This window comes from Planococcus citri, chromosome 2 (assembly GCF_950023065.1).
Source record: "Planococcus citri chromosome 2, ihPlaCitr1.1, whole genome shotgun sequence".
Classification (NCBI taxonomy): Eukaryota; Metazoa; Arthropoda; class Insecta; order Hemiptera; family Pseudococcidae; genus Planococcus; species Planococcus citri.
The window spans coordinates 82635252-82650845 of record NC_088678.1 but is presented as its reverse complement, the minus strand read 5'-3'; the positions used below and the strand labels follow the sequence as shown (position 1 = coordinate 82650845).

The window sequence follows — 15594 nt, the reverse complement described above, 5'->3', positions numbered from 1 at the left end:
TTCGTCGCTATTATAAGGAATATTTTAGCGGTTTTTCGCTTTTTTTTTCGTTTCGGATTAAAAGAAAGGAAGAGAAAAAAAAGCGTTAAAGATGAGCTGTTTTATCAAGGCGATAATCGAAATAGCTTAAGAGTGTCTCGAAATGATGGCGGTTTTACTCGAAGGAATTTTCCAACTTTTCGAGTTTTGTGATTTTTGAACGAAGTGAGACGAAGTTGAATTGATTTCTCTCTACCTCGTTCGCTGTCTGTTTGTCTTTTTTTAGTTTTCTTCTCTCAGTTTCTCTGTTTATCGCGTATACTCGTATTAGAGGCATACAAAGGGCTTATGCTAGACTTTTTGTGCCTTGAAATCTAAGTTAATATAGTTTGTGTTTTCTCCGTAGCTGTGGGCACGTTTGGCACACGCCAAAATCTGACACTTGAAAGTCAAATTTTGGCACTTTTTCGCTGGCACTACGTCCTGAGTGCCAAACGTGCCCAGAGAGCTGATCGATACGTTATTATAGTTGAAATTAGGGCCCCTAAAATACCCTCTTCTTATTGACATCGTCGTAAATGAGTCGGGGGAGGGGGTCACTCGTCAGGATTTGTTCTGCCCATGGGAAATTTTAGGAAATTTATGAAATTCTACTCATCAAGTGTAGGGTTCATGGGTTCTATAAACGAATCTCCTACGGTTAAAATGCTCATTTGCTCAAACTTCAGTTCTGTTATAGTTTCCATCTTCTAAATCAAAAACATATTAGACCCGAACAGGTGTAAACAAGTCTGAGATCCGTAGGGACCAAAAAAGCAAAATTGGAACGGTCTTATATCTTGAAAAATATTGTAGTACGTCGTATATTCGATTACTCTGGAGAGGAGTTTGGTAGGTTGCGTTAATTTATGAATTTGCTCGAGTAATTTATTATTTTCCAAACAGGCTGCGGAGAAAATTTTCGCGTTCGTTTAATTCACTAAGCGAGTGCAGATAACTTCAAAGATGAACGGTCCCCTTAAGTAATGTACAGCTGCTGCCTCTTTATAGCACGTCTTCTCATCTGTGCTCCCTGCTCGTCCTCTTCCGCAACGTCACTTAACGCTTCGTTCGAAATGTAGATGTACATATACATACTCGTAATGTACGATGAGTTCTGTGTTCTGTTATGTTCTGTCTTGGTGCGGTGCGAGTGGTTTATTATTAGTTGAGACGAATGTGTAGTGTGTACGAATACAATGTGGAGATATTGTTGTGTCGATTAGAGAAGTGCACTCTTAATTACTACGAACGTGGATGGATATGTTCCATTTTCTCCAAGTACGAGTACATGGTCTGTCTTGACTCGATAGTCCTTACTAGTGGCAGTTATTTTTGCCTTCGGTTCGATAATATGCATTAGGTACAATATTATTTCATTATAGTGTCGTCAGCATTGTTCAAAATGTTGCAAAAAATTTGCCCCCCTCAACCTCTCCTTATTGCTCTGGAATGCAGATTTTTGAATATGCTGCACATTTTTTGAATTTCTTTACTTTGATTCTTGTTTTTATATTTTTTCGTTTTCTTTGCCCTCTTCTGAAAATTTGAACGTAGCTTACAAATTAGATTTGGTCGATTTTCATTCGAAATACTGTTGAATACTTTTGACCTCTCTGTACATGATGAAAAAGTGGAACTTGTCCCCTTCCTCAAAAAAGCTAAAAAAATGAATATTTTTACCTTTTTTTTTCTTCTATATTTTAATGCTTGGATTTGGTCGATCTGATTTTAATTTACACATTATCATTTTTTTTTTCAACATTGAGGAGCTCCTTACTATGGGGCCCAATATTATGATGGTTTAAATGTCCATAGGGAATGTTTTTACACAGTACATCAAATAAAATACTTTTAGAATAGAAAAATTCCACATTACGATAAATCTTAAAACGCTGCTATCGAGTCTCGAGTCAAGTCAGGAATTTTTCCTCAACGAGGTACGTTCGAAAATAGGTACCTAGATCTCGAAATCCGAGCTTCACTCCATCGACGACGAAAGGTTTCACATTTCAAGATATTAGCAGAAGGCTTCTCGTAAATTTACCAGGCCATTACAATCATATGAAACGTTGAACCGATTTTGATATCCGCCTCCGCCACCTACGAGTTGATTCTATGAGCGTACTTCGTAGGGATAGGTGAATAATAAGGGTTACTGAACCATCTTCAGCAATTTATGACGTATCTAACTTCAAGTTATTAGATATTTTAAGCAATAAGATAGTTCGAAAGATTGGCTTTTCGTGGCCCAAAATTTTCTTCTTTGAGTTGGTGATCTTTTCTTTAAAAAAAAAAAAAAAAAATACATCAAATTCAAACCCACTTAAAATCTGATTCGTGTTTTATATACGAAATCGTAGATCAAAGAACTTCTAACTTTTACCAATGAAATTCTCAATGCTCATGCGGCAATAACGAAGCTCTCGGTCGATGCAGGCACACTCAAGGTGTATCGTTTCGTATATAAACTATAAATACTCGTACATGCACATGATTTTAACACCCCAATTAAGTTGCGTGCTGTTTGTCATAAACACATCATCAAAACTATCGCGATGGGCAACATGCTGCCTGCATTCTCGATAGGTACCCTTATAGTCCCTCACTCATTAACAACTCCAGTGCGCGCTTCGTCTTCCTTCCGTATGCCAATTAAGATTAGGCGTACTGGCGACTATTCGAGCAAACACCCTTGCAGCATTTATGATGAATGCTTTATGCCTGTATGTACTCGTATGTAGTAAACGCATTGTGCATGTAAAGTTGATTTGGCGACAGAAAAATCTCAACTGTTTCTGGGAAAAGTGAATGAGTGATAAAGATTATTACACAAATGCTCCCCAGGGGAAGTCAATCGTCTACTTTTTTCGAAATTTTGCACCATACAACCTAGTATTACGATTTTTGAAAGACGCAGCGGATGTTTGAGATGATAAAAACTGCTGTAAAGTTTAAAAATCTTGAAAAAACAATTTTGAAGAATTATTTGATGACCTTTGTTGTCGTTTCTGCAAAAATTTTATGAAAATATTCATTTCCAGAAATCTGCTGGAGGCTCCAGAACGGCTCGAAAGAATTCAAAATAGTTTTTAATCGATTCGGTGGGTCAAAAATAGGGTACATGTCTAATTTCAGCTTTGTAGATTAATTTGGTAAACTTTTGATTTCCCCCCTCCTATTTTTTTTCGAAATCGTGATTTTAAAAATTGCAGCAAAAGCAGGACATTTTGACGAATATTTTAGCGAGAAAATGAAACATTATTACAATTCATACCTACCAAAAAAATGAGACTATTTTGCAACGTTTTGGCCAAAAAAACAGATTTTTCAAAACCTTTGAAAAAAAGTCAACTTTTTGAAATTATTTGCAAAAAATTGAAAGAGTTTGAAAATTTTTTTAGTAAAAAACGAAACTTTATGGCAATTGTGATAAACCGAGAGACTTTTTGATATTCTTGGCTAAACGCCACATTATGACAATTTTAGCAGAAGGTAAGGATTTTCACTTATCAGCAATTAAATTTTGGCATAATGGAAAACAATTTTTAGTCCGGCATATGAGAATAGGATTGCACCCCTCCTCCCCCGCCGATCCACCGGGACAGCTTTTTTCTTAAAGGGGACATCCTAAGGAAGATTTTAAAGCAAACTTGCCAAAAAAAAAGTTGGCCTTACTTACAAAATGGCGGCCATTTTGATTGACAGGTCAGCCGAAGTCGCAGATTTTGCGTTTTAACATAGGACTTGCACGAACTTTTTCAAACTTTACAAAGGTAGATCGAAAGATCATGCAAAAATTTATCACCTGTCAAAATTTCAAGTGCAAAAGTGCGTTTTTCGATTTTTGGTGAATTTTTGAAAATCGAATTTAGGCCAAAAATGAGGGGAAAAAATCAAAATTTTACCAAATTGACCGAGAAAGCTGAAATTTGAAATATACCATATATTCGACATGCCAAATCGATTGGAAACGGTTTCAACCCATTTTGAGCAGTTCTGGAGCCTCCAGCAGATTTTTGAAACTCGAAATTCCCACAAAATTCCATCAAATTGGAGTTGTAAAGCTAAAATTAATTCTGCAAACTAATTTCAATACCCTATGAAGTACTGCAGGTAAATTTCAAGTCGTTTTGGATCCTCCAGCGACTATTTGAAAATTCTTAAAGCCTCCAGCAGATTTTTGAAACTTCAAATTTTCACAAAATTTCATAAAATGGGGATGAAAAGCTGAAATTTACTCTACACTCCAATTTTAACACCCTCTGAAAACGACTTCTGGTGGATTTTAAGTCATTTTAGAGCCTCCAACGACTTTTTTGAAAATTACTGGAGTCTCCAGTGGATTTTTGAAACTTAAAATTTCCAATTTCCCCAAAATTTCATCAATCTGAGGCGGAGAGTCGAAATTCATTCTGCAAACTAATTTCAATACGCTACGAAGTTGACTGTTGGTGGATTTCAAGTCATTTTGGAGCCTCCAGCAACTTTTTGAAAGATTGTATGACGTTTTTTTGAAAATTCAAATTTCCTAAAAGTAGCTGGAAGCTTCAAACCCATTTGAAACCACAGTGTAGTTTGCGAAGTAAATTTCAGCTTGCCAACTCCATTTGATAAATTAATGTTGGAGAGATTTCAAGTTTCAAAAATCTACTGGAGGCTCCAGTAATTTTCAAAAAAGTCGCCGGAGGACCTAAAACGACTTGAACCCACCTGAAGTCGTCTTCAGAGGGTGTTAAAATTGGAGTGTAGAGTAAATTTCAGCTTTCCATCTCCATTTGATGAAATTTTGTGAAAATTTAAAGTTTCAAAAATCTGCTGGAGGCTTCAAGAATTTTCAAAAAGTCGCTGGAGGATCCAAAACGACTTAAAATTCACCTGCAATTAGTTTTTAGAATAAATGTTACTTTTACAACTCCAATTTGATGGAATTTTGTGGGAATTTCGAGTTTCAAAAAATTTTTCACTATTTTAAATAATTAGCGAAACTTTTTGGTAATTTTGATAAAAAACGAGAAAATTTCCAATTTTTGGCGAAAATCAGGATATTTTGTCAATTATTGGCAGAATAGTGGAGCTTTTTCGCAATTTCTGTCAAAAAAGTTGGGAACAAACGAACTTTTCAGGTAGTTTTTGGCAAAAAAGAAACGATTTATTGGAACTTTTCGTCAAAAATACATGCAACAATTTTTAGCAATTTTTGGGGAAGAAAGAAGACTTTTTGGAAAATTTTCAAAGAAAGGTGAGATTTCTCGCAATTTTTGATAGAAAGCGAGACTTGGACGAAACCAAAATATAAGAAAAGTACCTAACCAAAAGTTATCTACCATTATAATAACAGTTCGAGCCCTGCATACAATTCATGACGATTAAATTTTGAAATCGTAATTTTCAGAACCACTCGTGGGGCCTAAATGGGCGGTTTCTAAAAAATAATAAATTATAAGCTTACATTTTGAAGCCTTTACGAACTAATGCATTATAAAGCGGATTACGTTTTAACGTCTGCTCTGAAATACACTGAAATTGTACGGAAAATTCATAAATTCAAAATTAGATATGAATTTAGTTTTGGAATTTGGCTTTGAAAATTCGGCATTTCTTTAATTTTACACCGAAATGAGATGCTTAAACCTACCTCCCCCTTAAGAAAACAAAACAAAAAAATCAAAAACAATTTTTCAAAGCAGTTTTCTTTTCAAATTTTGCAATTTCGAAGTTAAAAAAAATTGAACACAAATTTCAATTCTGATGCTTTTAAATTGAATTCTTTTTTTTCAAATATTCTGAAGTAGGTACAATTTGTGTAATTTTTTTAATTCATTTTTTTACGTGAAAATTTTCGAAATCTATCCATTGAAATTACTCTTGGGCGTTAAAGAGTTGATGTACATAAATTGTATTTCAAAAATGAAGATACTTTTTCCATCATGGGAAGGTTTTTCCACCAAACGCCAATTTTTTAATTTAAATTTTCTATCCATTTTGCCATTATTTTTGACAGCAAAAGTTGGCCTAAATTTTCTGGGCCAACCGAGCACTTTATGGGAAAAATGAATTAAAATAAAATTATAGGCTATGAAATCCCCTGCGAATAAAATTTTGTCTATTTTTTTCTAAAAAGATTAGTTTTCAAGATGATTGTGAATGAAGATAAAAGTTGACCTTTTGAACTTCAAAGAACAATACCTACTTCAAAAACTGAGCTGGTTTCCAAAATTATGTTTTTTCAATAAAAATGATGAAATAATGGAAAAAATTCTAATCAAAGTCGGCTTGGCATGGTATTTACAAATCTTTCATGATATTGCAACAAGAAATTGTTGACCAATATTGACCATTTATAAGTAAAAAACCGAAAAAATACATTTTTTTGCAAAATGAAAGATCTTTCCAATTCCTCTTACACTAAAATTTTAAAATTTTCTAAAGCTGATCATTCTGGAAGAAAGTCCTATCCTTCAAGATATTTTCAGCGTGTCCTCCCCCTCCCCCCCCCCGCATTTCCGAAAAACCATTGAACACTAAAAATGTGCGTTTGAAAAAAAAATTCAAAAATTTCCACGAAAGTCCCTTGAAATCCCTGCAAGTTTGAAACAATATATTTTTTGAAAAAATTTCCATTTTTTTCTCAATTTTGGAGTAGTTAGAAGCGATACAAGGGGATGAAAATTTAGCCACAGTATTTATAGACATGGAGGATCAATTTACACCTGATTAGCAGTTTCCAATTCTGAGCAGAAGAGCTTCTCATCCTTCTCGGCTTTCTTCACTTTATTGGAGTTGAATGTAAAGGTTAATGACTAAATGACCTTAATACTATGTATTTTAGCTTCATTATCCAAAAAAGCACTATTCGGGCACATTGCACTCTTTTCTTCGATAATCAAATGAAAAGACTATAACGAATCCTTAACTGTATCAGTTGGAAAAACACTCCTTCAAAAACTGGTACTCGATGAATGAAAACTCATCAAATCTTAGCTTCATCGTACGATAGTTCGTACATGTATTTTTGTACGAATTGCATAATATACGCGTAAGATATACTGGTATAGCTGATACGTATGCGCACAATAAGTGAAAATTGAGTTTTCGCTATATGCTTTTCGATTTTGCGATGGCGTTAAGATGTACAGGAGGCGGTTCGGTGCGGTGTTAATGTGAAAATTAAATGAAACTGACGTTGCGTTAACGTTTATCAAAACGATGTTTCGCCTTTAATATATACGGATACGGTGCTCGAATGCAATCTAGAATGGTATATAAGTGTATAGGCAGCTCTTGGTCTAGCTAGTATGTATAGGTAAGGTACACTATAACGGTGTATAGTATCGTATGAATAGCGAAGAAGAAAATTGTTAGGTGGAAAATGAGAAAATTACTGCTAAATGATCGCGAACGAAGGCACCATGAAAACGGAGACGCTTAACGAGGTAGGTAGGTAAATGATGAAAAAAAAAATGCTACAATATCGGCAACGTGTTCGTATACGAGACGGAGCTGAGATGCAGAGCAGCAGCTTACCTAAGTTGTCAACGGAGCAGGCTGGCATCGAATTACAGATTATCGTCATAACCGAGACCATAATGGTGCAATTCAAGAAGCTGATGATTTTTCGAGTCTTCAAGATAACGCTATTCGCCAGATAACGCCGCATTGTAGACGCCACGACGACGATGCTGGGGAAATTCCGGCTATCAAATTTTCGCCACGCTGAATAACTCGTCATCGGTGCAGAGGAGGATCTGATGCTGAAGATGCTGCTTCGTATACCGCAAGTTTACACCATTTTGCAAAATTTTTACCATTTCGAATTGAGAAAAACTTCAATCATTCACTGTATAGCACGCGATCGCGACACTGATCGTAAAATACAAAATTTATCGCGTTTCATTAGCGCGCCGCATTCGGGAGAATTTTTTTTGGAAAAAATTTATCATTTTAATATCTTTATTTTTTTTGTAGGTAAGTATAAGAAAAAAATTTAAATAGGGAAAAAATTTTATTGTTTAGAAGGGAAAATTTTACGTATAATACGTAACTGGGCTACGTTTTTGAGAACCAACGTTAACGCGACACACCAACACGAGTAGTAATCCGTTACTGAACGACCAAGTTCACGTTGAAAAACGTACACGTAAAACCTTCTCCGCGAGCCGAGAACAAACCCTACGAATATGGGAATACTTTGAAATGAAGAGAGAAACGAATCCCTTGACGCGCTCTAGCGCTTGGACCAGAAATTCGACTTGCAGAGAATAAACACAATCACACATTGTCTTCAGGCAAACTGCACGTGTATTTCGTAGGGCATCGTATTATATGAGAATGAATAAGACTGCTTCGGTGATTTAAAAATTTCATATTACAAAACAAAACGTTATTCTATTTTTACTCTAATAATCAATTCGAAATTAAGATTCAAATCATGAAAAATTAAATAAATTGTAGCTACATATCTGCCATCCTGGCCTCTCCTCCCCCTTCCTCCCCACCCCTTAAAAAAATTGAAGGCAAAAGATGATAATTGTATAGTTTTATATCTACTAAGATGGAACATTTGTTTAACTAATCGATTATCCATCTATAGTCGAAAATAATAAATGTAGTATTCAAATCACTTGATCACAAAACCCCCATTTTTCAAATGTTTTCTGTAAAAAATTCACCATGAATCAGCATATAATTTCAAAATGCGAAGAAAGAACTCTTTAAAATGGAAAAATAATCAAGAAGCATGAAAACTTACATGCCTAAAATCACCAAAAAATCCTCTCAAAATTGTTCAAAAACACTCAAATCATTGCTTAAAAAAAAAAAAAAAAAAAAGGTAACTTTGAGAATGTCGAATGAAGCTCATCAGCAATTTAACACTTATGATGAGAGGCGTGCGGTGGGGGAAAGTGTCTCACCCCATCCTCTCCTCTCAAGCAGCAGAATTTAGACGAAAATTTGGAAATTTTCGGGAAAATTGGGTGAGTTGGGAAATTTGGAAAAGTTGGAAAGAAATTATGTAAGAAGGGAAAATGAAGAATCATCAATTTTCAAAAGGGCTGATCACTTTCCTTTTCTTTTCTTCGATCAAAGTTAGAGAATAAAACATACAAAAAGGCACAAAATTTCGACGTTGAAACTTCTTATTTTGAAAATGATTTTTTTGTACCTCACAAATTGTGTCGGGGAGCCCACTTAAGGATAAATTACACACCCCACCCGTCGATCCTCCGGGACAACTTTTTTCTTAAAGGGGGAGTCCTAAGGAACATTTCTAGCCCCTTTACTCAAAAAAAAAGTGGCCCTACTTACAAAATGGCGCCCATTTTGATTGACAGGTCAGCCGAAATCGCAGACTTTGCGTTTTAACATAGGACTTGCACGAAATTTTTCAAACTTTACAAAGGTAGATCGAAAGATCATGCAAAAATTTATCACCTGTCAAAATTTCAAGTGCTAAAGTACGTTTTTCGATTTTTGGTGAATTTTTGAAAATCCAATTTATGCCAAAAATGAGGGGAAAAAATCAAAATTTTACCAAATTGACCAAGAAAGCTTAAATTTGGGATACACCCTATTTACGACGTGCCAAATCGATTGGAAACTATTTCGAATCCTTTTGAGCAGTTCTGGAGCCTCCAGCAGATTTTTGAAACTCGAAATTCCCACAAAATTACACCAAAATGGAGTTGGAAAGCTGAAATTTATTCTACAAACTAATTTCAATACGCTACGAAGTCAACTGCAGGGGGATTTCAAGTCGTTTTGTAGCCTCCGGCGACTTTTTGAATATTCCTGGAGCCTCCAGTAGATTTTTGAAAATTGAAATTTCCCCAACATTTCATCAAACGTAGATGGAAAGTCAAAATTCGTTCTGCAAACTAATTTTAATCCGCTACTAAATCGTCTGCTGGTGGATTTCAAGTCGTTTTGGAGCCTCCAGCCACTTTTTGATAGGTCGCATGGTGTTTTTTGGAAAATTGAAATTTCCAAAAAGTAGCTGGAAGCTTCAAAACCATCTGAAACCACCATGTAGCCTGCAAAGTAAATTTCAGCTTGCCAACTCCATTTGATAAATTAATGTTGGGGAAATTTCAACCTTCAAAAATCTACTGGAGGCTCCAGTAATTTTCAAAAAAGTCGCTGGAGGCCCTAAAACGACTTGAACCCACCTGAAGTGGTCTTCAGAGGGTGTTAAAAGTGAAAATTTAAAGTTTCAAAAATCTACTGGAGGCTTCAGGAATTTTCGAAAAGTCGCCGGAGGCTCCAAAACGACTTGAAATCCCCATGCAGTTGACTTCGTAGCCTATTGATACGTGTTTGCAGAATAAATTCCAGCTTTCCAACTCCACTTTGGTGAAATTTTGTGGGAATTTCGAGTTTCAAAAATCTGCTGGAGGCTCCAGAACTGCTCAAAACGCTTTGAAACAGTTCCCAATCGATTTGGCATTTTGAAAATAGGGCGTATCCCAAATTTAAGCTTTCTTGGTCAATTTGGTAAAATTTTGATTTTTCCCCTCATTTTTGGCCTAAATTTGATTTTCAAAAATTCACTAAAAATCGAAAAACGCACTTTAGCACTTGAAATTTTGACAGCAGAATGAATTTCGACTCTCCATCTTGGTTTGATGAAATTTTGGGGAAATTTCAAGTTTCAAAAATCCACTGGAGGCTCCAGTAATTTTCAAAAAAGTCGTAGGAGGCTCTAAAATGACTTGAAATCCACCAGAAGTCGTTTTCAGAGGGTGTTAAAATTGGAGTGTAGAGTAAATTTCAGCTTTCCATCTCCATTTTGATGACATTTCGTGAAAGTTTAATGTTTCAAAAATCTGCTGGAGGTTCAGGAATTTTTAAAAAGTCGCTGGTGGATATTCACCTGAAGTACTTCGTAGCGTATTGAAATTAGTTTTTAGAATAAATTTCAGCTTTACAACTCCAATTTATTGATGGATTTTTGTGGTAATTTCGAGTTTCAAAAATCTGCTGGAGGCTCCAGAACCGCTCATAACGGGTTGAAACCGTTTTCAATCGATTTGGCATGTCGAAAATAGAGTATACCCCAAATTTCAGCTTTCTTGGTCAATTTGGTAAAATTTTGATTTTTCCCTCATTTTTGGCCTAAATTGGATTTTCAAAAATTCACCAAAAATCGAAAAACGCACTTTAGCACTTGAAATTTTGACAGGTGATAAATTTTTGCATGATCTTTCGATCTACGTTTGTAAAGTTTGAAAATTTTCGTGCAAGTCCTATGTTAAAACGCAAAATCTGCTCAATCAAAATGGCCGCCATTTTGTAAGTAGTTAGTAGGGCCACTTTTTTTTTGAGTACAAGGGCTAGAAATGTTCCTTAGGACTCCCCCATTAAGAAAAAAGTTGTCCCGGAGGATCGACGGGAGGGAGGGGGTGCAATTTATCCTCAAGTGGGCTCCCCGAATTAAAATTATTCAACATTTTTGTTTCCAACTCACCCTTCCAAAATTTGTTCGAACCACACGAGGCTAATTAGCATGAAAAATACTGGGGGGGGGAGTGATGGGGTAAAAAGTTGAGAACATTCACCCCCCTCTCCAATGACACATCCTTTCGTCACGCCTCTCCTTATGATGCCATGTGAGGAAACTTTTTTTCACATTAAAGGAGAAAAATAAAGATTAACAAAGCCAAATGTGAAATAAAGAGAAAAAAAATGGAAAATCAAAAATGACACTGATAGGAATTCTACTTTGGTTCCAACTTCCAACTCCACTTCTCTATGCGTATTTTCTTTTTTCAAGTTTTTAATGTCAAAATTTTCGAGTTTTGGTTTCAGGTTTAGAATCATTTTAAAAACGACAAAAATTAGACGAAATGTCTCAACAAAATTTGAGTAAAATCTTGCTAAAGCCACACACGTTATGAAAAATGAGTTACATATTCTCAAAATTGCGTGAAAATTTGTCAAAATAGTAGAAAGTGTTACAAAATTTGTCAAGCTAATTTCCCACTTCTTGAAAATTACCGTGAATTCGTTTAAAAAATCAGCATACGTAATTGAGCAAACTTTGTAAATCGGCTTCAACATTTATCAAAATGTCATAAAAAAATAGTTGAAAATTTTCAAAATCTAATCAAATATCTCAAATTGAACAAAATTCTGCAAAAATCACAAAAAATGTCCCAGGAAAACTGTAAACTTGGCATAAAAATATGTAGCTAAAATTTACTTTAAGATAGATGAAATTTCAGATATTTAATCAAACGCTATTAAAACTTGTTAAAATAACGCAGAACATGTTAAAAATTACAAAAACTGAATTCAAGAATTTTAAGCATGAATTTTGAAAAAATTGCGTGGACTAGGTACAAAACATTAGGTAACAAGTACCAACTAACTTGATCCAATATCATCAAATTAGAATGAAATTAAGCAAAAACTAGATGAAATGTCGAATGAATTGTAACTGAGAATTGCCAAAAATTGATGAAATAATTTCAATAGTCCACCAATTTCTTACTTCGGTAGGTTTCTGCATAAAAAAATGTAATCATATCTCACATCCCATATCCCCACTAAATTTTGTAGATCATTTTACCTACATAAATCAACACCACATATCTACTTTAAAAATGAGTAAAAATACGCGAGTACCTATTTAAAGCGTTGTAAAATTTCAACATACCAGTAGCTGAGAAGTAGACAGCACAATTGAACTGGATTCATCCTCAATTTTCTGGACCGCGAACAGATGATTGAAAGGAACTGCAGCTTCATCGACCACGAACACTGAAGTTCATCACACTACCGAACACAAATTTTGTACTTCATGAGGAGCTACAGCCCCTTCGACATGAAGCACAGGGGACCATTTCGACCGAAAACTATACTTCGCGACACAACGAGCATTACGATTTACATCACGAAAGTGGAAGTTCATTTCACCAAACTGCAACAAAAAACAAACAAAAAAACAATTAAGTATCGTAATTTTGCTCAATGTATGTAGATATGGGTAAACACATGATTCAACTTTGAGGACTTCGCAGTGAAAATTTGTTTTTCCAAGTCCAACTGCCACATCGAAAGGGTAACCTTAATGCAGCTTGGATATTTTTATTGCAGTACCTACAATTTATTCCATTTTCTGGCAATAATGGTGAATCATTCGCGAATGAATTGATTCGTATAAGTGACTCGTTTGCGAACGAGTCTATTCATTTAATTCATTTTTGATGAATCGTTCACGAACGAATTGAATAATTTCAAGTGAATCATTAGCGAACGAATCGATTCATTTAATTAATTTTTGGTGAATCATTCGCGAACGGATTGATTTGGTGACTCGTATGCGAACGAATCTATTCATTTAATTCATTTTTCATGAATCGTTCACGAACGAATTGAATAATTTCAAGTGAATCATTATTCATTAGCAAACAAATCGGTCCATTTAATTAATTTTTGGTGAATTGTTCGCGAACGAATTGATTCGTACAAGTGACTCGTTCGCGAACGAATTGATTCGTACAAGTGACTCGTTCGCGAACGAATTGATTCGTTTTATCAATTTTTGGTGAATCATTCACGAACAAATTCAGTAATTTTTGGCGAATCATTTGCGAACGGATTGATTTGTACGGGTGACTCGTTCGCGAACGAATCGATTTATTTAATTCATTTTTGGTGAATCGTTCACGAACGATGAACAAATTGATTTGTGTAAGTTACTCGTTTTCGCGAACGAATTGAGTCATGATTCATTCAATTAATTTTTGGTGAATGATTTACGAACGAACTGATTCGTACAAGAGACTCGTTCGCGACCGAATCGATTCATTTGATTAATTTTTGATGAACCATTCACGAACCTATTGAATATTTTTTTGTGAATCATTCGCGAACGATTTGATTCGTATAAGTGACTTCTTCGCGAACGAATTAATAATTCATGAATAATTAATGAATTAATCAATTCGTTGGCGAATGATTCACCGAAAATTATTCAACTCGAAAAGTCGGTAAAATGGAAAGAACATATCATTTCCATTTACTGCGACAGATCTACAAAATTGACAAAATCTGTCACCAGACCACTGCCCCACATTTTAGTTACATCGATCGAACCCAAAATATGTACCAGACAAACTCGTAATATCGCTACTTTTCTTTTTTTGTCCACACTTGAAGGCTTTGAAGGTATTTGAACGATAACAATTATTAAAGCTCTAAAATTTCCAAACGAAACGATAGAATTTCTCTATAATATAGAACGATGAAGTTAGAGTAGGTATACGTGGCCATTGCTCATCGTCCAACAGGATCGCCAAGGAATACGCCTAACGTATTTATCGCTTTATACGCGCCACTGTCCGAGGAAAAAGTTTGCTATTATTATCATTTTACGTAACACGGGGCGGTATTCTTATCAGAAAGTTTTGAGTGATAGAGAATCAACCGAGTGTGGAAAACGGGATGAATTTTCGAATGGCTGAACACTTGACGAGAAACCGCAGCAATGGATAGGCTATGCCTTCGAGCGAACATCGCGTACTTTGTGTCGATGCCATTTTCACACTCGGCACACTCTTGTGTAAATGTACTTCATTTACTTTGTACTCTCGGCTCGACTGAGCGCTGGGCTGTGTTCGGCTCTCAGCCGCGCTACACCATCAAACACTTTCGCTTGGACGTTTATTGCACTGTGAAATGAGTCGCCTTTTTCATCTTGTTTGTATCCTTCTGCACTCAGCCTATAGATAAATGTACTCGTACTTACTATGTATATGCTCAAGTTACAGATACTATAGATACGTGTCATATAGGTATAGAATATGGTCTACACTTTTACATAGCGAAGAGTAGAAGTAATATGGTATTCTTTTGTGTGTGGGGTAGCTAAATGTGTCGTCTCATTGGAAATTTATACATTAGCACACCTATACATGAGAGTACTTCTAAAGAGCTGAGCGGATTTCAAGGCACATGACTTTTTTCTGCACATAGAAAAATAGAAAAAAATCTTGAAACAACATAAAAAGAGAAATGGACTCGAAATTCTGAAAATTTGATATGGATTTGAGAAATCTTTCACTAAAATACGACTAATAATACTCGAATATTTGAAAATCGAATTTAATTGGCGTGAAAAAAAAAAGGTAAAAATATTCTCAATTTGAATAAGAAAATTTTAAAATACGCCAAAGTACTCTGGGGTGACGATTATTTTGAAGTTTGACTTTTTTGCGTTCTCAACTCCTCCCTCTCCTCCAAAATGGTTGGATTGTATGCAAAAATAATTATAAATTTTTCGATTTTTCAATAACAAGGGAACCTACGTGTCAACTCGTCATATCCGATTGGGCTGAAATTTGGCACACTGAAAGTTCACATCACCAACACCACAGAACCAAATTTTCAGCTGCCGAAGTTGATTACAACGCTTTCTGAAGCGATTCCAGTGTGCTGGCAAAAAACTAGTTTTCTGCTGGAGGCTCCAGTTTGTCACGAAAAGGGTCGCAATCAGTTTGGAAGGTCGATTTTAGTATCCAAACCAAATTTCAGGTTTTTATCTCACGGTTTACGGTTTTTAGGAAAACCTTG

The 15594-nt window shown here is 35.3% G+C and overlaps 1 protein-coding gene across 2 annotated transcripts in view; it reads right to left on the bottom strand.

Annotated features, from left to right (window-relative positions):
* The window catches only part of LOC135838077 (protein eva-1 homolog C), a 537512-nt gene that overhangs the window by 519948 nt on the left and 1970 nt on the right, over nucleotides 1-15594 (bottom strand). The window contains exon 2 of one of the 2 annotated variants that reach the window (XM_065353629.1): nucleotides 12677-12940. Coding sequence is in view for 1 of the 2 variants with exons in the window: in XM_065353627.1 (XP_065209699.1) it covers nucleotides 7546-7750 (205 nt within the window). In the remaining variant the exon portion in view is untranslated. Of the gene's footprint in view, nucleotides 1-7545; nucleotides 8182-12676; nucleotides 12941-15594 lie in introns of those variants that run through there. The other variant, XM_065353627.1, reaches the window with a different exon arrangement.